This window comes from Dipodomys merriami, unplaced genomic scaffold, assembly GCF_024711535.1.
Source record: "Dipodomys merriami isolate MVZ:Mamm:240054 unplaced genomic scaffold, mDipMer1.0.p SCAF_3, whole genome shotgun sequence".
Lineage (NCBI taxonomy): Eukaryota > Metazoa > Chordata > Mammalia > Rodentia > Heteromyidae > Dipodomys > Dipodomys merriami.
In genome coordinates this window covers 57,554,955-57,580,253 of record NW_027204492.1, presented here as the reverse complement: position 1 = coordinate 57,580,253, position 25,299 = coordinate 57,554,955, and the positions used below count along the sequence as shown (strand labels likewise).

The 25,299-nt window shown below is 37.2% G+C and overlaps 1 protein-coding gene across 2 annotated transcripts in view; it reads left to right on the top strand.

The window, feature by feature from the left end:
* Window positions 1-394: 394 nt before the first annotated feature.
* Window positions 395-25,299, top strand: part of Apool (apolipoprotein O like) — a 67,471-nt gene continuing 42,566 nt past the window's right edge. Inside the window, exon 1 of one of the 2 annotated variants that reach the window (XM_070040120.1) lies at window positions 395-468. In XM_070040120.1, the coding sequence (XP_069896221.1) occupies window positions 454-468 (15 nt within the window). In that variant the 5' untranslated portion in view covers window positions 395-453. Of the gene's footprint in view, window positions 469-925; window positions 1,004-25,299 lie in introns of those variants that run through there. The other variant, XM_070040121.1, reaches the window with a different exon arrangement.

Genomic DNA, 25,299 nt, shown 5'->3' with positions numbered 1-25,299 from the left:
TGAGAGTGTTGGTGTTCAGTGATACAGTTTTAAAATGAATGAAATTGTTCATGCTTTTTTTTTTGTGAGTATACAGTGTGTTAAGGCCATTGAACTTGTGTATTGGGTTCTAATCTATAGAAATTGCATATGTCCCAAACAAAAGTCACGAAAAGTTTTTTACTCAAGGAAACAACTGTCAACTGGAGCGTGGATAATATTCTGCAAGTTGCAAGTTTGTTTTTTTTTTCGTATTTTTGTTTTAATCACGGACAAGGAGAGTCAGCCACAAGAACAAAGAATCTCTAGCAGAAGACAAGAACAGCTGCAAAAGCAGCCAGAAGGCGGCGGGGGGAAGGGGGGGAAGGCGGAGTCAACAGGCCTGAAGCAAAATGGGGCGGAGCTTTAGTAAAGGGAACTATTTTGTCCCTCTTCGCTCTCCGTCTGGAAACTTAGGACGTGAGGGTCTTAGACATGGCGGCCTTTAGGGTAAGTGAAAACAAACTTTTGTGTGAGTGTGTGTGTAAGTGTCAGTGCCGATAACATTCCAGTAACTAAAAAAAAAAAAAAAAGATACTCTTAGATTCTGAAGGGAGCCCCTCAGTAAGTAGTGTGGCGTTGCTATTGAGGCAGAATTGTTATCGGCAATATCTGAAGCCTCTCCACTAGAGTTTTCTCAGCCGGGGGCACTGCTCTCTCAGCCTCCTGCTTTGGATTGTTTAAACAGGAGCGACATACAAACCAAAACTGTCGCATGGCAATGGCCAGCCACACCCGGAACTGCTTCCAGGGTGAGAAAAGAATCCTTGACATTTTTTTCTCCTTGAGCAGGGAGCGGCCTCGTGACCCTTGTTAAAGGAGTTTGTTCAAACTTTATTTGTGGGCGAAACTGACCTGCAGAGAGATGACGCGGTGTCTGCCTAGATTGCGTGTTCATTTGTACTGTGGTTAGTCCACTAACCTGTTTCTTTTGAGTTTTATCAGAAAAGGTGCGTTTATTTGGGAATGAATCAGGGTGCAGGAGGTAAGTCAGCGAACTGTTTCAGTAACAGTGGTTTACAAATGCTTAATGTAGCGCGTTTTAAATGTACCATGTTTTGCTAGGCTTAAAGGATATATAAATATGAATAAGTTCAGCCAAGTTGATTTTAAGTCAGCTCAGTAGCAGTCTTAATTCATCATTCTCACCTAACTTCTGCAGTTCTTGGAGCTCGAATGTCCTCCAAACTGTATTCCACTTCCTGCTTGCCTCTTGTATAAACACCTCCCCCCCCCCCAACACATACCCCTGCCCATGTACTTCCACTAAAAAACGAATCCTCCATTTAAGTGGTGGTGAATCCCCTACTTAAAAGTGTTTATCAGTACTTCATTATCCATATTCTAGGGTCCCAGTATACTCTTGTATCTAAGAAAACCTCACCATACTTGCTTTCCAGCTTTATGTCCTGTCACACAGAATTTCTGCCCTCAATACTGAACTACTTGCTTCCCCTCTCCTTGCCTTTTTAATGCTCTTTCTGCAGGTCTTTAAGTGCCTTCACCCATCCTCATCTGCTTATAGCTCCTTCATCTAACATGTGTATATACACTCTCCCCATTTGTTAAGCATAAAATACTTTTTCTGGGGGAAGCTTTCCCAGTCAAACCATCTAATTTTAATAACTCCTATGCTCTCAGAGCACATATATCATAGTATTTCCTACACAGCAAATAATGCATTATTTACTTGTCCTTTCAACCATGCTTAATTCTAACCTTAACAACAGTAATTATGTTTTTGTGTTTTAACATAATGTTTGTATATTTAATTCCTTTCACAATAATAATACTAGTTACGCTAATATTAAATATTCAGTAAGTTCCACATAATTAAATAAATGCCAGGTAATGAGAATAAAAGACACTAAATTAAGCAGTGGAATTACAACATGTAACACAAACTACAATAATTCCAATTAAGAAAGTGCATTACCTTGGTGTACCTTACAGCCAAGGGTGTAAGGGACAAACTGCACACATTCAATTTGAAGAAAATAATGAAAGGTTTTGTGGAGGATATGCACAGACTGACAGAATGGTCAGTGGGTAAGAGCGAATCCTGTGTTATCAGTGAAGTCTAGACTAAGACTATTTTGTTTGGTTGTTTTCTTTCATTTTGGAGGAGTGTTGGGAATTGAACCCAGGACTTTGAATGCAAGGTGAGTGTTCTACCACTGGAATACATCCCCAGTCTATCAATTTTCTTTTCTGTTTTTTTTCTTATTTGTAGCTGTTTTGTATGTGTATTTGTGCTGGTTCCTGGCACTTGAACTAGTGCCCTGAGCCTTGTCTCTTAGATTGTTTACTCAAGGATACCACTTTACAGCTTAAGCTACACTTCCACTTCCAACTTCTTGGTGGTTAATTGGAGGTAAGAGTTTCACAGACTTTCCTGCTTGGGCTGACTTTGAACTATGATATTCAGATCTCAGATTCCTGAATAGCTAGGATGACAGGTGTGAGACACCAAGCATCTGCTATGACTATATCTTTTCATGGGTTCAATATAACTCTTTCATACATGCCTACATTGTACTACAATCATATTCACTTCCTCATCCTCCTTTTCATTTTCCCCTTTCTGCTAGTTTCCTGTCCCCTGACACTGTAGTCCCCTTGTTTACATTCTGTCATAATACTTTTATTTTAAAATCTAAATTCTGCATATAAGGGGAATTAAGAGTTATTTTTCTTTTTGAATCTGACTTACTCAACATTATGGAATAGTACTATGCTAATACACTTTATATTGCTCTGTGTGTGTGTGTGTGTGTGTGTGTGTGTGTGTGTGTGTGTGTGTGTGTGTGTGTGTGTGTGTGTGTGTGTGTGTGTGTGTGTGTGTGTGTGTGTGTGTGTGCGTGCGTGCTGATCCTGAGGAATAAACTCAGGGCCCAAATGCTGTACCTGAGGTTTATTTTTGCTCAAGGTTAGTGCTCTACCACTTGAACCACAGATCCACTTCTGATGTTTTGCTGAATAATTGGAGATAAGAGTCTCATGGACTTTCCTGCCCAGGCTAGCTTAGAAATGTGATCTTCAGATCTCACCCTCCTGAATAGCTAGGATTACAGGTGTGAGCCACTGTAATCCTATGTGTGTGTGTGTGTGTGTGTGTGTGTGTGTGTGTGTGTGTGTGTGTGTGTGTGTATGTATATACATATATGTTCTTAGTGTATTCTCAACAACTTCATATTGCAGATATTATTGTTTCACAAAAAAATTAGGATTTAAAGTAATCAAATTGTCCCAAGTCAATGCTTATAATATCCGAAATAAGATGAAGAGTTATAAGTAGTGTTGTCGATTGCAAGAAGTTAAGGAAGGATAAGATACAGAGAAGTGGCATGCATTTAGAACCTACTTTGGACACTTGCTTTACATATATTTTCACTTTGCCTTCTTGATGGGTGATACACCCATTTCACAGATAAAAAAAACTGATGCAAAGAAAAAGTGCTTTTTCTTGGTGAAACAGCTACTGCTGGAATAGTTAGACTTGAATGCAGGTATATTTACTTCTAAAATGCTACTCCTTGCTTCCTCTGGAACAAGGGTGTATAGGAAATGTTTAATGATGAAAGGAAGGGAAGAAATCTTAGGGTGGTAATTGCACATTTCAAAAAAGATATGTTAAAAAACAGTTAATCAAGCTTGTAGACAAGGGAAAATGTATGCCAAGAGCTAGTATAGAGGGAAAGATAATTAGTAATAGTAACGAGAATGAACTTGTTCTTGATCAATTACTAGGATCTAGATATATCACTAAGCCTTTTATGTCAGTTTTCTCACTTATGTTGCATAGTGGATCTGTGACTAGTTATTATTGCTACTCTCACATTTTTATAGGTGAAGAAACCAAATCTTAGAAAGGCTGTGTGACTTACTAAAACCAACTTAGTGCTAAGTGGTAGAGCTAGATCTGAAATCATGTGGTCTGAATGCAGCACCTGGACAATTTTTCATAAAGAGATGGTAAAATCAAGAATATTTGTTTTGACAAAAAGAAGACACATTTGTAGGGTGTCAGTGCCTCATGCCTGTAATCCTAGACACTAAGGAGGCTGAGATACAAAGATCACAGTTTGAAGCCAGCCTGGGCAGGAAAATGCATTTTTAACTGCCAAAAATCTGGAAGTGGAGCTGTGGCTCAAATGGTACAGCACTAGATTTGAGCAAAAAAGCTTAGTGGTAGTACCCAGGCCCTAAGTTCAAGCCCTGGGGCTGGCACCAAAAAAAAAAAAAAAAAAACACAGTTTATTCTGAAGTCCACAGCCAATGGATAGAAAGTAAAGAAGATACAGAGAAATTCTGAAAAATAGGGGAGGGAAACTGTGGAAACCAAAATTGGATGTCTGTGTCATTTTAGAGTTAAGGTCATGTGCTGAAAGAAAAGAGGAAAAATGTAGAATGTGCCTTTTGGGATATCAGAATGGAAAATACTTGGGAAGAGCATTGCACATGTTCAGTAAGGCATCAGTAGAGATTGAATAAAATAATTGATAAGTAAGGGCCTAGCTGTTGCTATCTCTGCTGCTGTGACTTTTTCTAGCACTGATCACAGAGAGATGTGGTGAAGGAGACAGTTGGGGATGCTGAGACACTGAGTGCCAGCAAGGTGGAACTATTAGATAACATAGGGAATTTATCCAAATAGTAGTCCAGACTGGATAAGAAGAAAGAAGGTGGAAGTGATGACCTAGGAAACTGATGAACATAGAGTGACAATGATGAACATAGAGTGACAAAGAAAAGCAAATTTCAATTAAGTGTGAGAGATGAAATAGTATTCGATTTTTACTTTTGTGTGTATATGTGTGTGCATGCATGTGCACATACCTATGCATGCATGTATCAGTCCAGAGGTTGAAACTCAGGGCCTGTGCACTGTCTTTGAGCATTTTTTACTCAAGGCTAGTGCTCTACCACTTGAGCCACAGCTCCATTTCTGGCCTTTGGTTGGGTAATTGGAGATCAGAGTTTCATGGACTTTCCTTCCTGGGCTGGCTTTGAACCAGGATCCTCAGATCTTAGCTTCCTTAATAGCTAGTGTTACAGGTGTGAAATATTCAGTCTTGAGGAAATTTCCCAACATTTAGAATGTTGGAGGTAAAACAGTTTCTAATGAGTACCAGGGAAGGTACCTATATTACACATGGCTGAGGTGCAAGGAGCACTTGAGGATTAAGAAATTTAACAAATCATTTATGAAACTAAAATATTAAAAGAGTAATCAGTGTTTATTTTTTAGCCCCAAACTTGAATAACAAGGATTAAGAAAATGGAAATTCTTGAAGGTTGGTAGATAACTGTGAAAATGGTTCATACGTTTTGAAAGATGAGAGCTTGTTGAACAGATGTGATGGTGAAACACTGATGTAGAATTCATTTTGAACAGCAAGAATGGCATTGATCTCTCCTAAATTGTTGAAGCAAGGGAAATTGGTATAAGACTAGCTTGCATTGAAAAACATTGGAAGCCAGGCAAAGCCAAAAAGTTACTAAGATGCTTATGTCCAGTAATACAGTAAAAAGCCATAAGTGGAGGTGTGGCTTAAGTGGTAGAGTGCCAACCTTGAGCAAAAAAAAGCAAGCAAGAGTGTGAGGCCCTGAGTTCAAGCCCCAGTAATGGTACAAAAAAATTAAAAATGAGATAAGTAAAAGGAATTGGAAGAATTTAGTGGGATTAAACAAAAATCGCATTTAATTAGTACCAGAAATGGGTCCCAAAGACCATTTTTTAATAGAAAAAAAGGACTCTACTGGTGTCTCTGGCTGCTGGGTTCCTCCTGCTTTCTCTTTCCCTCAGGGGAAGACATTTTACCCAAAGGAATCCCTTATGTCTGACATACACCTATGGTAAAACTGGGATTAAGGTATTGGTGGTTGCTATGGCTTACCTATTGGTTTCCTTGCTGACAACTCATTTGGAACTTAATCTAGTGTGTTAGTATTTAGAGATAGGATGTTGCTAGAAGGTATTAAGTTATGAGGTCTCTTAATGTGATTAGTGCTCTCATAAAAGAGATTGGAAAGATTGCCTTTGCCCCTACTGACTCTATAAAGACACTATAAAAAGATACAGTCTTTGAAGTGGGATACAAGCTTTCACCAGAAATGGAATCTGCTGATGCTTTGGATAGTGGACTTCTTAGAACCAGACCTGTGAGCAATAATAAATAAATAATACATTTCTCTATGGATAACCCTGCCTTAAGGTATTTTGTTATAGTATCATAAATGAATTAAAAGAGGTGAAGGGATATTGGGCCCTGATGCCAACAGCAGGATTTGTGGCACAAGGATTTTGAGCAACAGTAGGTTGGGGATCTGTAGGTAGTAGTGATTGCACAGAACTGCCTCAGTAACTGGCTGGGAACAGGGAATAGGCATACTTGCTGTGGCAGTGACATCAGTGACAAAGGTCTGGGTCTTGCGAGAGCATCTACAGAATACAGGGTCAGTCATTGCAACAATGCCGAACTTTACAACTTTGGTGCAGGGGTGGGGGGGACAGGGAGGATGGGAAGGGATGGGAAGGGGAAACAAAGGAGGAGGCTACAATGCTTGATAAGAAATGTACTTATTATCTTGCCCATGTAATTGTAACCCCTCTGTACAGTATTTTCACAATAAAAAAAAAGAAAAGATGGATTGTATTTATAAACTGATTTGTTGAATGGTAACCCCTTGATACAACTACTTAATAAACACATAATTAATTTAAAAAAAGAATACAGGGTCAGATATCTGGGGCATGCCATGATGACTGCTTTAGGTATATGACATGAAGTTGGCCCAAATCCAGCAATGACAAGGCCCAGCAGAGGCCTGGTCACTGAAGTGGGGAACATTGATAGTGCAGTTCTAAGGATAGCCATTTGTAGCCACAACTCAAATTTCTAGTGAACTACACACAACAGTGGTAGTACAATAACAGCTGTTGCTTAAGCCTTAGAGTAACAGATCTACAGCAGTGGCAACATGGCCCAGTAATGATGAGACATAGCTCTAGCTCAAGACTCAAAAACTAGAAACAGAATTGTAGGAGTATGGCCTCAGAATTGTTATATAAAGGCCCCGAATCATGACCTGGAGATGTGGTACAAAACAGTGACAAAAACATCAAACAACTCTCCATGCACAGAAATACCTTCCTAAGAGATAAGGATTCTAAGTTTACAACCTCTGGCTTTAGCAGAGATTTAAGAAAAAGACTACTGAAGAGATTGAAAGGGCAGGTTATGCACATTACCCACATCCCCATTCCTTCAACTACAGACAGTAAAGCATAGAGAGAAATACCTTCCATATGTGCTATGTCCTTCAAAGATTCATGGGCTAAAGGCTTAGTTGCCACTCTTTTGCAGTAATGAAAATGGTAGAACCTTTAGCTTGTAGAGCCTATTTAAAGGAAGTAAGGTCGTTAAGGGAATGCCCTTGAAGGTGATATTGGGCCACTGGTGAGTCTTTCTCTTTGCTTCTTGGCTGCTATGAGGTAAACAGGCTTCCTTCTCAATGTGCTCCCCAAGAGACTATGGACTGAGACCTCAAAACTATGTGCAATGCCAGCTGGACAAGAAGCCTAGACCCTATCTGAAAATATTTAAAGCAAAAAAGTCTGGGGCCTGGCTAAAGCAGTAGAGCACCTTCCTACCAAGCATCAGGACCTGAGTTTAAACTCTATGTACTATCACATGAAAAGAACAATAAACAGCATTAATAGATTGCATACAAACCTACTCAGGATCCTAGGAAGTGTGGCAATGCCCTTTCTTGGTGATCCTGGGGATTCTAAGTTGACAAAACAAGGGTAGTGTGACCCCACTAATGGCCAGTAATGATTCAGGATCAAGAAATGTGATTGTAGGATGGCACCAGGCATTTCTGTAGAAGCTGAAGTAATATCTTCTCAATCCTATGTTCTGCCTTCCCAATGCAGAAGTCAGCACTAGCGCAGTTTCCCTTCTTCCGGATTTGGCAGCTTGACATTGCAGCCACCTGTTCATGTAGCAACAGCAGCATCAAGTGAAGAAGCCATGGCTTCAGTGACCTCTGCCATAGGGGCTGCAGGCAGATGAGGCTGTGGGCTTCTTTACCTGAGACACATCCTACTCAGGGAAGCCACTACTAGCCCTTGGTTGCTTCTGGGTGGGGTTGGAACAACATGGACAAATGCTATTATGTGTTGCCCTCTTTCAGTATCTCAGAAGGCTTGTTTATTTATTAATTTTCTTTTAGAAAGTATTTTGAGATATACCTACCCAACTTATGACTAAAATTAGAATAGATCCTATCAGATTTTTAAGCATTATTATTTTAACTGGTACAGGTTACAGCTATTTGTGTGGCAATTCAATGTCATACAAATATTCATCATGTAATGGTGAAGATTGTACCTCAGGCATTTATCATTTCATAATAAAAATTTTCAAAATCCCATTTTATCGCATTTTGAAATGTAAATTGTCATATATAGTCACTCTACAGTAGCACAAAGAGTTTCTTACTCCTGTCTGACTTACTCTTAAATCAGTGACCACCTTTTCCCCCATGATCCCTCCTCTCCCCAGGTTCTCGTAACTGATACTCTATTGTCAACTTCTATCAGATCACCGTTGTTAGATTCCACGTGAATGCCATCATGTGCTGTTTGTCTTTGCATGTCTGACTTTATTTATCATAGTGACTTCCAGCTCCATCCATATTGTCAAAGGATTTCACTTTTATGACTAAATAGTATTTAATCACACATACATATTCCATCACATATACATGCATGTACATTATATTTTATCACATATACATATATATTTTATGGAATTTTACATAGTGAGTTCATTCCTTTCATAACTTGAAAAGTGTGCTAGTTCTTTTGGACACGTGTTCTTTCATGATAAATGCACTATATTCACATGCTTTAAGGTGTTATATAAGGTTTTTCATTCACTGCTTTTCAAGATTTGTATTGTTCTTTCTACTGACTCATTTATTTTCAAAATATAATTTGAAAGCTTGGTTTTAAAATTACTTGGTAGCAACTTGAACCTGTATTTCATATTGATATTTTGCACAGCCGAAGAAATATTTAAGAAAATAATGGAAAATATTGTTTTGATTTGCATTTCTTTTATGGCTAAGGAGGTTGAGCATTTCTTCATGTGTCTATTGGCCATCCTTCTTTCTTCTTCAGAGAAGTTTCTCTTTAAGTCTTTAGCCCACTTATTTATTGGGCAGTTGTTTCTTTGAGGATTTGTTGTTGGGGGATTTAATTTTTTGAGTTCCAAGTATATTTTAGATATGAGACCCTTGTCTGTTGCATGGCTAGTGAAGATCTTCTCCCAATCCGTGGGCTTTCTGTTGATCTTGGTAGCTATGTCCTTTGCCATGCAGAAGCTCTGTAACTTAATGCAATCCCATTTGTCCAACCTTTCTTTGATTTGTTGTGTTTCTGGGTCTCTATTAAGAAAATTTCAGCCCGTGACAAGGAGACCTAGGGTTTCTCCTATTCCATCCTGTAATGTTTTCAGAGTGTCTGCTTTGACTCTGAGGTCTTTGATCCATTTGGAGTTGATTCTGGTGCAGGGTGATATATAAGGATCTAGTTTTAGTTTTCTACAAGTAGGTAACCAATTTTGCCAGCACCATTTACTGAAGAGGCTGTCTTTCTTCCATTCTATTTTTTTAGCTCCCTTATCGAAGATTAGATGGCTATAGGTCTGTAGGTTCATTTCTGGGTTTTCAATTCTATTCCTCACCCTAGTTAGAATGGCAAAAATCAAGAACTCTAATAACAACAGATGCTGGAGGGGATGTGGACAGAAGGGAACCTTACTTCATTGTTGGTGGGAGTGTAAACTTGTTCAACCACTTTGGAAAGCAGTATGGAAGTTCCTCAAAAGACTTCACATAGAGCTCCCCTATGACCCAACAATTCCACTTTTGGGCATTTACCCAAATGTTTACAAATAAGACCACACTAAAGCTACCAGCACAACTATGTTTATTGCAGCATTATTTACCATAGCTAAGATATGGAACCAACCCAGATGCCCCTCAGTAGGTGAATGGATCAAGAAAATGTGGTATATATACACAATGGAATTCTATGCTTCCATCAGAAAGAATGACATTTCCCCATTTGTTAGGAAATGGAAAGGCTTGGAAAAAATTATATTAAGTGAAGTAAGCCAGGCCCAAAGAAACATAGGTCCCATGGTTTCCCTTATTTGCAATATCTAGTATATGTATGAGTCAAGCAGAAAAGGTCAGATAATGTGATGTTAGGAAAATGAACCCTTAGATATGTATTTAAATGATTTTTTTCTTCCATGCATTTGTTTCTAACGCATTTATAAGATTATTTCTTTGTTGCTTTGTATGTCCCTCCCCCACAGTATAACCCCTGCTTTCACTATATTTGATGTCGGTACAATTTGTGGAGGAGAAGGGGAAAAACAAGTCGTTTAAGGATAACTGTGGACCCGTTGTAACAATGAGAAGTACAAGTTGTCATGTCGAAAACGAACTTTACAACTTTGGTGTGGGGGGGGGGAGGATTGGGGGGGACAGGCGGGAGGCTGGGAAGGGATATGAAGGGTAAACAAAGGAGGAGGCTGCAATGCTTGATAAGAAATGTACTCATTATCTTGTCCATGGAATTGTAACCCCTCTGTACAGTATGTTCTCAATAAAAAATAAAAATTAAAAAAAGAAAATAATGGAAAATTAAGTAATACAATTTGTTGCATCACCAATCTAAGTAGTACCGAAAACCGCTACCTAGGATAAATACCACAATAGCATTCCCTGAGGTCTTATACCTTTACATTACACACATCAGGGTTAAAACTGATGAAAAGAGAAAAATATAGAAAACATCCCCAGAAAAACATACATTTAGTAAAAAGGTATAGCAATAAGAATTACAAGATGTGTCTTAGAAACTAAAGCTATATAGTGTATCTGAAGGGGAGTATTCTTTATAATTTTACTGTGACTCAGTTCTGAAGTTAGACTTCCTGCTTTTCTTTTTTTCCTTGCTTTATTTTATTTATTTTACAGTGCTTGGGAATGAACTAAGGTCCTTGCAGATGGTAGGCAAATGCTGTACTCCTGTGTCACATCCCCAACCTTCTTACTTGCTTTTTTTCTGAACAACTGAGGTATCTTATTGGTTAAAAAAATAATAACCACAATATCAATGTCTCCACCTTTATTTAAAAAGTATTTACTTGACCGCGATCTATTCTGGTATTGATACTAACTGTATGTCTCCAGATATTGGCATATTTATTTTAGGTTTGTATCTTTAATAGCATTATAGGACAAGGTGTTTGATTGTCCTGGATTGGTTACCTTCAGTGTTAACTTGTATGTCAAAATTTTTATTACATTAAGACTGAATTTTGTAGAGATTCTAGCTGTGTAAAATGTTCCAATTTCTGTTCCGGTGTTTATAAAAAATTGATTACCTTCTAAGTATAGTTAAGGAGCATAAAAAATTTTAAAAACTTTTTAAGAAAACAAAATTTTATTGGTAGACAGAATTATGCACACATTTAAATGTCATAACACACACACACATATTCTTTAGCAGGCCAAGCAAAGAAAGATCCATGTATTATAATGCAGTAAGGCCTTATAGAACTTGAATGGTGGTGTTTAGACGATTAGTACTGAAGATATTAGTCAACTGTATGTCTGCATTGAGCATTGTTACAATATAGTTCAAGGACTTAAAGCAGTTAGGCAGATAAAATTACTGAAGATAGTTTGGGCTTGTATGGGATTGAATTAGTAAAGGCTAGATGGTGGAGTGCTTGAATATTAAAATGTATTATTTTATCTCACTTTATGTTTTTTGTGATAGGCTCTCACTCTGTAGCCCTTGCTGGCCTGGAATTTGCCATCCTCAGACTTTAGCTTCCCTAGTGCTGGGATTAAAGTCACATATCTACAAACCTGGCAGGAATTTTATTTTCAATGTAGTATGAAACCTTTAAAACAAATCCAGACCAGGTACCATTGCTCACACCCGTAATCAATCCTAACTACTCAGGAGGCTGAGATCAGAGGATCATGTTTCAAAGACTGGGCAGGAAAGACCACGAGATTCTGATCTGCATTTAACCACCAAAAAGCAGAAAGTGAAGCTGTGGTTAACATGGTATAGCAGTAGTCTTGAGCAAAGAAGCTCAGGGGCAGCTCCCAGGTCCTGAGTTCCAGTCCCAGGATGGGCATGCACATATACACATGCACACACACACACAGACACACACACACACACACACACACACACTCATGCATGCGTGCATGTGCCCACACAAATTCCAGAATGGTTTATAATTTTTAAAACTTTAAGCCCAATGTAAAAGGGTACAGACATGCCAAAACGTAATGACGACAATAGATTGAATACCTTGGCACAGTTGAAATATACAGATGTACCCTCTAACCCTTGTATTCTTCCTCTTCCCCAAACCCTCACATAGTATTGTTATGTATATTTTTAAATTTTTACTATATGTACATGTATTCCTAAACCTTATACAATGTTTTCTGGGGGATTTGAACTCAGAGCCTCACACATGATAGGCTGATACTTTATTGCTGAGCCATGCCTGCGTCCCCTATGTTTTTGTATACTTTTAATTTTTTATGTTTTTTGTACAATATACATTCTTCTGCAACTTGTTTTCAATTGACATTGTTCATGATAATTCATGCTTAATGTGTATAACTGTAGTTCATTAATTTTCATTGGTTCATAGCATTCATTTTTAGAAATAGAACACATTTATTTTTCCATTCCCTTAATGGATATTATTGTTACTTTCCTATACTTTTTTCATAAAAATAATAATTTTATGAACAATTATATACATATCTCTTTGGACCCACTTGAGAGTTTCCCTATTTTACCACATAATAGGTATATGACTTCTGGTAGATAGATCACTTAATGCATGCAAACTTCAGTTTTATCTAAATATGGAATAATACTTTCAGAGTTTTAAACTAGAAAATACTGAACATTCAATGTACAATGTATACAAGACGATGTTTGCAGTATTTCAAGTGTAAAACCTTTACTAGCTGTTGTTGCTGTGATTTAGAAGCATCTTTATATTCCATGCACCTTCTGCAATGCAATGCTAGTTATCATCCTCAGATCTCAATTTAAGTCTTACATCCTTCATGCTGGTAAAATGATAACCTCTATTTTATGACAATGAGTATCAGTAGCCTCAAGCAAATAGAACAGGAATTTGTTGTATATTATCAGGTTTTTATTAAAGTGAATATTTACCCACTTGCTTCTTAGAATTATTCCGGTTTCTTTATAGCCATTTTTATTTATGTTAATCTCATGACAAGTAATCTTTAAGATTGTAGAATTGTATTATATTTACTTGGTTTCCATAACATTATATGCTAAATCCTACCCTTTTTTCATCATTCATGCACTAAGCTAGAAATTTGAATGCAAAGGTTACTACAGAGATTGTTTACCTCCAAACTGTCCTATGAAGCGTAAAATAGTTTTCATGGATTAAGAAAAGTATCTTTAAAAATAATCTAAATTGAAGGAGACAAAATTCTAGTAGAGTAGAAATGAGAGTACCATTTTCATTGATCTTCTAGGAAAATCCAACTGATAATAGTATAAATTTTTCTGTAATAGAGCCCTAATCTGTGAGCATTGAGATGCTAAGGATTTATAGTTTAGCTATTTTATTCTTGTAGCTTTTTCACAGAGTTTTGATCTCAGTATTTAATTCCTTTGAAGCAGACTGAAATGTTGATGAGCAAGAACCAAATTGAACAGGTACATTTTTGTAGTTTGGTTATTGTAGTTGGGTTATTTGTTCTTCAGTACCACTATGTTTTAAAAAGTTTTTTAAGAAAACAGGAAAAAAATTTAATTTCCTCTTTCAGCAAAGTATCTGCTTTTCATATACCAGTACAATAAATATTACTGCGGCTGAAAGACTCAGCTGTTCTCAGTAGATTTAATAATACTTTATTCTCTTAGAGATAATTCACCTACTCATTATTTTCACAAGAAAATAAGCACTCATATATATGTGTACATATATATGTATATATGTGTATATGTGCGTGTATATATATATATATATATATGTATATATATATGGCCCCTGTTAGTAACTCACTGTGATTACTCTAAAACAGGACACCCTTGTGTAAGACTTTTATGTTACTGTCAAGAAATAGCTCTTAGTCTGTATCTCCAAAATGAAACATTAACACCTTTTTTCTTTTCAATTTCAGCTAGAAAAATACAGTAGTATCTCAGTGAAAGCAGAAGATGGGTTTATTGGTGCATGTTTATTATTAGAAACTTTATTATCCTTGGGAAACAGTATAGGAGATGCAGGAACACATTCCAGATTTCAGAAATGAAGATGTGTTTCCCTGGGAAACAGTGGCAAGACCTGTTCTGTATAAAGTTGGACTAGTTACTAGGATCAGAAAAAATGACACTGGCACTAATGAACATGTTTCAAGTCAGTCTACTGAAGAGCTGTTAAACATGGAGGAAATGTATTTATCAAGTTTCCTGGGGAAAGCATTACTTGGTAATATGTTTCGAAAGCATCTTACTGTCAAAAGAAGTGGCTGGACTAGAAAATCTTTTATTTCTATCTATCTGTCTGTCTGTCTGTCTATTTACTTACTTATGGTCATGGAGCTTGAACTCAGGGCCTGGGTGCTGTCCCTGAACACTTTTGCTCAAGGCTGATGCTGTACCATTTGAGTCACAGCTCCATTTCTGGTTTTCTGGTGGTTAATTGGAGATATGAGTCTCATGGATACTTTTCTGCCCAGACTGACTTGGAGCCATGATCATTAGATCTCAGCTTCCTGAGTAGGTAGGATTACAACAGTAAGCCACCAGTGCCCGACCAGAAAATATTTTGAGTTTGAAATTGGGAACTTGTGCTTAGTAAGCACCATGCTCCTAAACTAAGGACTACAAGATCTTTAAAAACTCTTAGCATTCTGAGACAGAAATTCTCATGCCAATTAGGTTGATATATCTAATATACAACCCTTAAGTTTAAAACCAATCTCTCCTTTTACAATTTCTGTTGAATTCAGTAATCACTAGTGTATTCACCAGCATTCTTAAACTTTTAGGCCAAATTCTGTCCCTTTTATCTATTGTTATTTCTTTTTTTATTGTGAAAATACTGTACAGAGTGGTTACAATTACATGGGCAAGATAATGAGTACATTTCTTATCAAGCATTGTAGCCTCCTCCTTTGTTTCCCCTTCCCATCCCTTCCCATCCTCCCCCAGTCCCCCTACCCAATCCTCCCCCCCCACCAAATTGCAGCAATTAGATGTACAAGCCATTATTGTTATCTCTTATCTACTATTATCTATTATTAAAAGAGGTTAAATATTATCAGTTATATAGCTCTACCTCTGTTTTACTCACAAGTGTGTGTACATTAGTTCTACAGACCGTGAAATTACCAAGAAAAAAAAATCTTCCTTTATTGAGAAGGCAAAGGAAGAAAGAAAGAAAGAAAGAAAGAAAGAAAGAAAGAAAGAAAGAAAGAAAGAAAGAAAGAAGGAAGGAAGAGAAAGAAGTAAACTAACAATTGTAAAACAATTTGGGGCAAATGACTGTAGAAAATGAAAATGTGGGGGGGGGGGAAAGAGTTGAAAGAGAAGAAAAGTGGGAGCAGTTAGAGATGGAAAGGATGGTAAACTAAAATGTTCTTCTGTTCCCATCCAAATATAGTGATCCAAGCATTTATAAATAGCTCTGTGGTGATGGTATCTTCCTATAGAACAGCTCTTCTGAAAGTAGTCACACACGGAAAGAGAAACTTCCTTTATTTTTTTCCCCCAGAACTGAGGACCAAACTCAGGGCCTTGCGTTTGCCAGGCAGGCACTCTTGCGCTGAGCTAAACCCCCAGCCCCTAGAGAGAGAAACTTCTTTTTAAATCATCTCCTGGATCTTTTAGCCTCCTCCACAAAATGAGATCTAATAAAAGAAATATTTCTTATTTTATTATTTTTTAGCACCCAGCTGAAAACAATATGACTTTTTTCTGTCAGTTGTCTTGAACTCAGGGCCTGGATACTGTCCCTGAACCTCTCTGTGTTCAGGGCTAGTATTCTACCACTTTAGCCACAGAACCACTTCTGGGTTTTGAGTGGTTACTTAGAGATAAGAGTCCCACGGAGACTTTTCTGCCAAGGCTGGCTTTGAACTGTGATGGTCAGATCTCAGCCTCCTGAATAGCTAGGATTACAGGCATGAGCCACTGGTACCCAGCTCAGTATGACTTTTTTATGTGTATGTATACCACTCTTGGGGCTTGCAATGTTTCAAAGTTTGATACAATAATAATCACTTTAATTTCACCAGGAAATTTAATGTGCAAAATAGAATGCTATTTAAAGTAAGAAAAAAAGAATTTTTGCTCTGTTGGCCACTTTGAGGTAGTCTTTAGCCATATGCTGGTGGCTCACACCTGTAATCCTAGCTACTCATCAGTTTGAGATCTGAGGGACATGGTAGAAAGCCAGCCTGGGCAAGAAACTTTATGAGACTTTTCTCTCCAATTAACCAGCAAAATGCCAGAAGAGGAGCTGTAGCTCAAATGGTACAGTGCTAGCTTTGAGCTTAAAAGTTAAGGGAGGGCACCCATATCCTATGTTCAAGCCGCAGGACCAGTACAAAAAAATGAAGGAAGGAAGAGAAAGAAAGGAACAAAGAAATTGGGGCAAAGAATATGTTTATGAGACTACTTGTCATTCTTCACTCTAGCAAATTTTTGTCTGAGATTTTTGCATCAAGACAAAATGTATTTGTGATCAATTGTGATAAGTTCATTTGTGGTGGGGCTTCATTATGTTCCTCAAATGCTTCAAAGTCTTGGAGCCTGTAAGCACATGCAAAATTTTCAAATATATTTTGAGAGAAGGTAGTTCATAATTTCCCTCAAATTTTCAAAAAATTAAGAACAATATGTCAGTCTTAGAGTTTTAAATTGGCTTTAGGATCTTTAGTTTTTTGCCTCCACCAACACTTGTCTCATAGGCTTCCAAAACATGTTATATAAAAGAACTTAATACAGTCTCTACTTATTCTACTGAATTTACAACTATGGATTGTTTATTACCTAGTTTTCAGGTCTTCAGTTCTACAAAATCCTTTTGACACACATGTGATTACTCATATCAAATCTATATTTTAATAGAAAAAGTTGCACATATAAAATAGGGTATTATTATATTTGATAAATACCAGATTACTGCCTCATGCAAATAAGAGCTATATGATTCAGAGTAATGACTTTGAGTGAACTAGGCTTTCAGAGAAATACAAGGGTTAGTAAGTATATTCATTCAACAGTGATTTTTGAATGCCAGATATTTTAGATACAGGATTGAGAAGGGTATTCTAGTAGGGAAAATAAAGTTAGTGAGGAATGTGTGTGGACATATTGGGGCTGAGAAACACACTAATTTGCTAGTCAGAGGGAGTATGGACTATGGTCAGAGTGTGTATGTTTGTTGAGTTATGAGAATAATGCAGTAATTTAGAAAGATTGATTCAGAGGGCTGGAACTGGTGGCTCACACCTGTAATCCCAGCTAGACTTAAACTGAAGTAGGATTGTGGCTTATAACACAAAGATCCTTGAGTTCAGTGCTCAGTGCAGTGAAACCAAAACAAGCCAAAAGATTAATTCAGAAGTTCTGTATTCTTTATTCATCTTGTTTGGAACTTTTATAGCATTTAAATGCTAAACTGATAACAGCTTCAAAAGCATCTCATTGTAGTGTTAATCACTTTTTAAGTAAATAGACGGTTAGATTGTAATTATTTTCTGAATATAACATATGTACAAGTATGCCTGTAAAAGGGCCAATTAAATGGTTTTTTAAAAATCTAATTATTGATTTTGACATTCCTCATTATTTGTCTCAACACAAGTAACATAGACTGACTAAAGATGAATTGTACTGATCTGATGTGCTGTGTCATTTCTATAGGATTGTAGTATGTTTATTTGTATACTTACTACATGTTTTATTTTTAATTTTCTAATTCTTAGATTTTTTTTGTTGGTCATGGGGCTTGAATTCTGGGCCTGGGCCCTGTCCCTCAGCTCTTCAGCTGAAGGCTAACACTACCACTTGAGCCACAGCCCCACTTCCAGTTTTCTGGTGGTTTGTTGGAGATAAGAGTCTCACTGCCTTTCCTGCCTAGGCTCTTTTTGAATCCTGATCCCAAGATCTCAGCCTCTTGAGTAGCTAGGATTACAGATATGATCCACCAGCACCCAGCCTTAGCTTTTTATTTATGTAAGGAATTTTTGACACCATCAAGTGAGTGTTACCCAGTAATAATTACAGCACAATTTTTAAATGATCAAAAGTTTACAAATTCCAAAATAATTTAGTTCTTTTATAATCTATCTTAATTAAAATAGTCAGTATTTGAAATATTTTATAGTATTCAGCAATTTAAAATGACAGCCATATTAAGTGGAATAGTTATTTGTTCTGGCTAACTTTGATAGGCTTTTTCTCTCTTTTTCTATTGTGAAAATACCTTACAGAGGGGTTACAATTACATGGGCAAGATAATGAGTACATTTCTTATCAAGCATTGTTGCCTCCTCCTTTGTTTCCCCTTCCCTTTGCATCCCTTCCCCCCATCCTACCCCCAGTTCCTCCCCACCCCCAGCAAAGTTGTAAAGTTCGTTTTTCGACATAATGTCTTGTACGTCTCATTGTTGCAATGGGTCCATCTGTATCCAATTTAAATTATTTGTTTATTCCCTTCCCCTTCACAAATTATACCATGGGGGAGGGACATACAAAGCAACAAAAAATCACCTTATAAATATGTTAGAAACAATCGCATGAAAGAAAAACATTTGAATACTTATCTTGGGGTTCATTTCACCTAAATCAACTTATCTGGCCTTTTCTTCTTGTCTCAGACATATACTAGTTATTGCAAATAAGTGACACCATGGGACCTGTTAATTTGTGAAGGAGAAGGGAAAAAACAAATCGTTTAAATAGGAATACACGTGGATCCATTGCAAAATGAGATGTACAAGACATTATGTCGAAAATTGAACTATACAACTTAGGCTGGGCAGGGGAGGTTGGTGGAGGGGGGTTGGGAGGGCTGGGGGAATTTGGAGGTGGGAGATGGGAAGGGATGTGAAGGGGAAACAAAGGAGGAGGCAACAATGCTTGATAAGAAATGTACTCATTATCTTGCCCATGTAATTGTAACCACTCTTTACGGTATTTTCACAATTAAAAAAAAAAAAAGATGTGCTACAGCGTACTACTTTCTCTTAGTGTTTCTTAATATTTAGATTCAAGAAAATACCAGCTCTTATGCACCATTGAAAATGGTGTTTTGGATGTGGACAACAGAGCAGAAAAATGGAAGAACCTGAGTTCTTGATAAGCCTCTCAATCAACCAGTCTTAAGGTTCTGCTTTCGTCTATGATTTCTACCATATAGAGAATAGGTATTTTACATTGTTGAAGTCAGTTTGAGTTGGAGATTCTAAAACTTTCATCAAAGATATACTAAATGATATTTATATCTATACTGGATTATTGTGAAGACTTAAAAGACTCAGTGTAGATAAAGCTCCTTGGACACAGAGTGCATTGGCTTAAATATCCTTATGAGTTACAGTATTGTGAGGTATGGCACAATATTGTACCACTACCAAATTCCAGGACTGCTCCCTATTTGTAACTTTGTTGCAGCTTCTCTTATTTTCCCAGCCATTGTGAGCCTCTGTGACTGTCATTTGTTCTGCATTTATTCCTATTTTTTTCATCAACTCTTTATGTGTTCCACATAGATCCTAGCCTTTTAGAAAAAAAAAATTATAACAAGTAGCCAGTTAGGGTAATTCAGCATTTTGGTTTTTCAGTTGATTAATTGCTAGATAATCAGGGACATCTTTTGGGCCACAGAATACTTCGAAATGATGTTTTGCCTCTTTACTGCTTAAGAACCCTTCCAGGAGTTCTAAAAGCTCCAGTTTAGATCCACTATACTTTAGAGTAAACATGATTTATGAAGGAGAAAAGTTTCCAAAAATGTCATAGTAGGAAAAAAAATCTCCTTCATTTGTAATCACATACCATATAGGAAGGGATATGATTAAAGTACATTATATGAATATATGAAGAAAGCATAATGAAACCATTAGCAATTGTAAAATGGCTGTATATTGTGGCTCATGTATGTTGTAGTCCTAGCTACTTGGCAGTTGGAGATTGGGAGGATTATGGTTTGAGGCCAGACTACACAGAAAAGTTCACAAGATCACATATCAATAAAAAGCTATGTGTGTGTCCTACGCTAGCTATGTAGGAAATATTAATAGGAGGTTGAGGTCCAGGCTTACCTAGGCATAACAAGACCTTACTCAAAATATAAGGAGCTCAAAAAAGTCTGGAGGCATGGTTCAAGTGGTAAAGTACTTGCCTAGCAAGTGTGAGGCTCTGAATTTAAGCTCTAGTACAATCAAAAAGTAACTTAACTGTGCGTAGCTGGTGGCTGATGCCTATCACCTTACCTTAGCTATCCAGAGACTGAGATCTAAGGATTGAGGTTCATAACCAGTATAAGCAGTGTAGCCTGTAAGGTTCTTATCACTAATTAACAACCACAAAAGTCCAAAAGTGGAGCTGTGATTCAAAGTGGCAGAGTGCTAGCCTTCAGCAAAAAAGCTTAGGGCCAGTACCCAGGCCTGAAGTATAAGCCCCAGGCCTGTTGGGGAAATAAAACAAACTGAATGGAAGTGAAAGGGAAGGCTAAGAACAAAACAGAAGGAGTAAATATGATCAAAAGACATTGAATGCATGTATAAAAATATGACAAGGAAACTTATTTGATTAATATATACTAGTCAGTTTTTTAACAGTCAAGTTTGGTGTTAATTAGAGGGAAATATAGTTTTTTATATAATGTATTTTTCTCCTCACTTATTTCAGATTGAGGTTGTACTTGATCAAGTGTCCCTATACACCTTAATAGGTACTAATATGTTTTATAAATATTATTTTCTCTTGGAGTTCATTTCATAAAATATTATTTTATATGATTATATGCTCATAGCATCTGAGCCCTTGTCATCTGCTCTTATGTATGTCCTCCTTTGGCTTCAGTCTGTGAATGTCTAGAGTCTTACATAATTTATCATGTCCTGGTATATGTCCTGGTAGATGCCCTGTGTGTGTATTCAATGTGTTTATTTGTGGATTTTTTTTATATTTGTGGATTTATAGTCACATTCTAATTACCACAAATGAGGGAAACCATGCAATCTATGTTTCTTTGACTCTGGCTTACCTTGCTTAACATAATTTTCCCCAACTTTTTCCATATCATTGTTTCTGATGGATAAATGAACTCTAAGAAAAGGAAACAAGGGAGGGGGGTAGGTGGGGAGGTGAGAAGGAAGGGATGATAGGAGGAAAACAAAAGAGGAGGCAACAATTCTCGATAGGAAATGTACTCATTACCTTGCTCATGTAAACTGTACCCCTCTGTATACCAACTCTACATTAAAAATAAAAATAAGAGTAATATTTTTTTAAATGCCATGGTCCTTCTGATCTTCCCCTCAAGTACATTGGATCATGGGAATTACCTGTTGTACCTGGCCTTCTTCAGTTTTTTTTTTTTTTTTTTTGCCAATATTGGGGCTTGAACTTGGGTCTTTGCATTCTTGCTTGGCTTTTATGTTTGTCACCGTGCTCTACCACTTGAGCCAGATGTCCACTTTTATTTTTATTTGCTAATATTGGAGATAAAGGTCTCTCCAATTTGTCTCCTCAGGCTTGCTTCCAAACCATGATTCTCAGTTCTACTTCCCGAGAGGGTGGGATTAGAGCATTCAGCTCCCTACTTCTGTTCTTTTTTTTAAGAGAAAACAAGTGACAGTATCACATCTGCTACCAAATTAAACACTTGTAAAATATTAGTGAAATTTAGAATCATACACTGTCAAAATTTGAAGAAAATTGGATACTTTGTAGTACAACCTCCATTGAAATTACAGAATTTGAGGCAAAACAAGGGACAGTTACTTGTAAAAGGTCACATAGTGAATATCAGAGCTGTGACTAGAGCCCACATTTTTTTTATTTATTTCCCAGCCTTGTGTTCCTGCAATAGATACCATAATGACCTTTTTTCTGATCTTCACAAATGAACAAGTTTGTGGGCTCTGCAAAGTACAAAGTTCTAATAGCTGTTCTTAAGTTTGGTGACTAATCTCAACTTGTTATAGCTCCTTAGGTACTGGAAATAGACTCACCAAGTTTCTTAGTCAAATACTGAAAAACATTTGCTATCTGCAATATTGCAAGCACAATTGAATTTTCTTACAAGTCTCAATTTGAAGGTCCATTTGACTGTTTGCACAGAATACTTGATGCACAGCTGTGTTCCAAGGAACCAGCATCAGGCTTGTTATCAATGAGTCAAAAATATGGCTACTCGTTCTTTGAGTAAGGAGAAAACATTTCATTTTTATGAACTATATTAATCAAAGGACAAATATTGTGGTTTGTTATTCTGTGAGGACAGGATATAATACAACCTACCCTGGTAAATGAAAGAATGAAAGGCTGTTTTGTCATTTCATGTTCTTTCAATGCTACAACCATTATAACCTACCTGTAGCATTTGCTCCTGCTACCAGACTAATGTTTTATAATATAGAGGTGAATGTGATTAACAAAGTTCTATTGTAGTGTTATTATATATGTTATATTGTAGTGTTGGATCCAAAAAATAAACCTTCTTAAACATTCACAGGATCACTCTCTCCTCAAGCTTGTGTCCCTCTCCTCCTCTCCTTCCCTCCTTTCCACTCTCTCTACCTTCATCTCTCACAAACACATATATGCTGTCAACATGTCAACATGTCAACATGTTTGTTCTTTTTTTTTTTTTTTTTTTTTTTGTCAATCGTGGAGCTTGAACTCTGGGCCTGAGTGCTGTCCCTCAGATCTTCAGCTCAAAGCTAGCACTCTACCACTTGAGCTACAGCGCCAATTCTGGTTTTCTGGTGGTTTATTGGAGATAAGAGTTTCACGGACTTTCTTACCAAGGCTGGCTTTGAACCATGATCCTCAGATCTCAGCCTCCTAAGTAGCTAGGATTACAGGTGTGAGCCACCAGCGCCCAGCAACATGTTTGTTCTTGAGAGGCTGTTTGAAGGGATTAGAAGGGTGAATATGATAACTTTGTTTATTTATTTATTTATTTATCAGTTGTGAGGCTTGAACTCTGGGCTTGGACCCTGTCCCTGTGTTCTTCAGCTCAAGGCCAGTGCTCTACCACTTGAGCCACAGTGCCACTTCCAGTTTTCTATTAGTTTATTGGAGATAAGAGTCTCACAGACTTTCCTGCCTGGCCTGGTTTTGAACCACGATCCTCAGATCTCAGCCTCCTGAGTATCTAGGATTACAGGTGTGAGCCACCGGCCAGCTTAAACATGATAACTTTAAAGAATGAACAGATACAAAAAGATGTTGTATCTGTCAATGAGGATGTCAAAAGGAAACCCATTGAAAGCTGTTGATTAATAGTGGGTAGGAGGAACGGGGTAAGTGAGAGTAAGGGAGAAGGTCAATCTGCATAAACTACTATATGTATGTATATGCACATGTGAAATACCATGTTGAAGCTCCATTGAACAATAAATAAACACACAAGAAAAGGAAGTTAAATGTGTCCTATATGGAGAGTGTTTACTAGTGGGAGGAGGAGGACAAACAGAAGATGGAAGATCATGAATACAGTCGAAGTACTTTATGTACATGTGTGAAGATGGAACAATGAAGCTTGTTGAAATTGGTCTGGAAGCCAGGTGCCAGTAGATCATGCCTGTAATCCTAGTTAATCAGGTGGCTGAGATCTGAGGAATGAGGTTTGAAGCCAGCCCAGGCAGCAAAGTCTGTTCTTATCTCCGATTAAATCACAGAAAAAGCTGGAAGTAGAGCTGTGGATCAAGTGGTAGAACACTAGCCTTGAGCAAAAGGATCTCTGGCCCAGGCCCAAAGTTCAAGCCTCAGGACTAGCAAAAAAAAAAAAGAATTATAAGAGAGAAAGAGACAAAAGAAAGAGAAAACAAAGAAAGAAAAAGAAAAAAAGAAATTGGTCTGGGAAGATGGAGATGAGAGTGACTGATACCATGAGTCTTTTCCATATAGACTTGTCAAAATAAAACCCCTTTTGATGCTAATAGAAATATGGAAAAATCCATATTTATTAACTGCCAAAAGTAAATAAAAGATAAGGGGCAGTTTCATTTCTCAGCCTACGTATTTTATGTTTTATTTTTCCTAGATTATAGAGGTTCTCAAACTATCCGTGGAAAATAAGTATATATTGTATCCCTGATCTCAATGAGTTAATAGTGTACTGTTAATTCAGTAACTAGTTCTAAATGCAACAAGATGCTCAAGTAAGAGATGGGGAGAAGTAAAAGTAAGATTCCTTACATAGATTGGATAAAAATTATAGAAAATATGAAAAGAACAAAATGATTTTAAGTACCATGTTCATAAAGAGGAGACCAATTTATTTTCTTGAGCCAGGATAGTGATCTGATTGACAAAATAAGATCTTGAATTGGCTAAGAAACTGAGAATGACAGTGATGAAGATGGTGTTAACAGCCAAAGTATATTGAGTCCTCTCTGTATATCTGGGAAATGGGTAATACATGTGTGGAAATTGACACCAAGTATGATCATTTGTTCAAAGCCACATTGTGAATAAGTAGTTGAGATAGAATTTGAATCCAAGTCTAATGCTGAAATCTCTACTCCTTTCAATGCTTTGTCAAACAGATGAGAAGGGCCTGGCCTGGGTTGGTGGTCCCTGTAGTATCTTGTGCCTACCAATACCATAACAATCAATACCCTTAGGCTACTGTTCTTATATGACTGTGTACCTATCTCCTATTGTACTGTGATTAAGAGAAGATGAATCATATCTTAATCATCCATGTTACTCCAGGGCAGTGAAATTGTAGAATGTATACTTTAGATAATGTTTACTTTCATTTTTTCTGGTGTTTCTGCAGATTAAAATGCCTCCCAAATATGCTGGAGTCATACCTACTGTTCTTAAGTGAGATAGCTTTAATGTGCCTTATAAAGAAATATACATTGATGAATTTCATTTAAGCACATTACAATGTGAGTGGCTATGAGGTC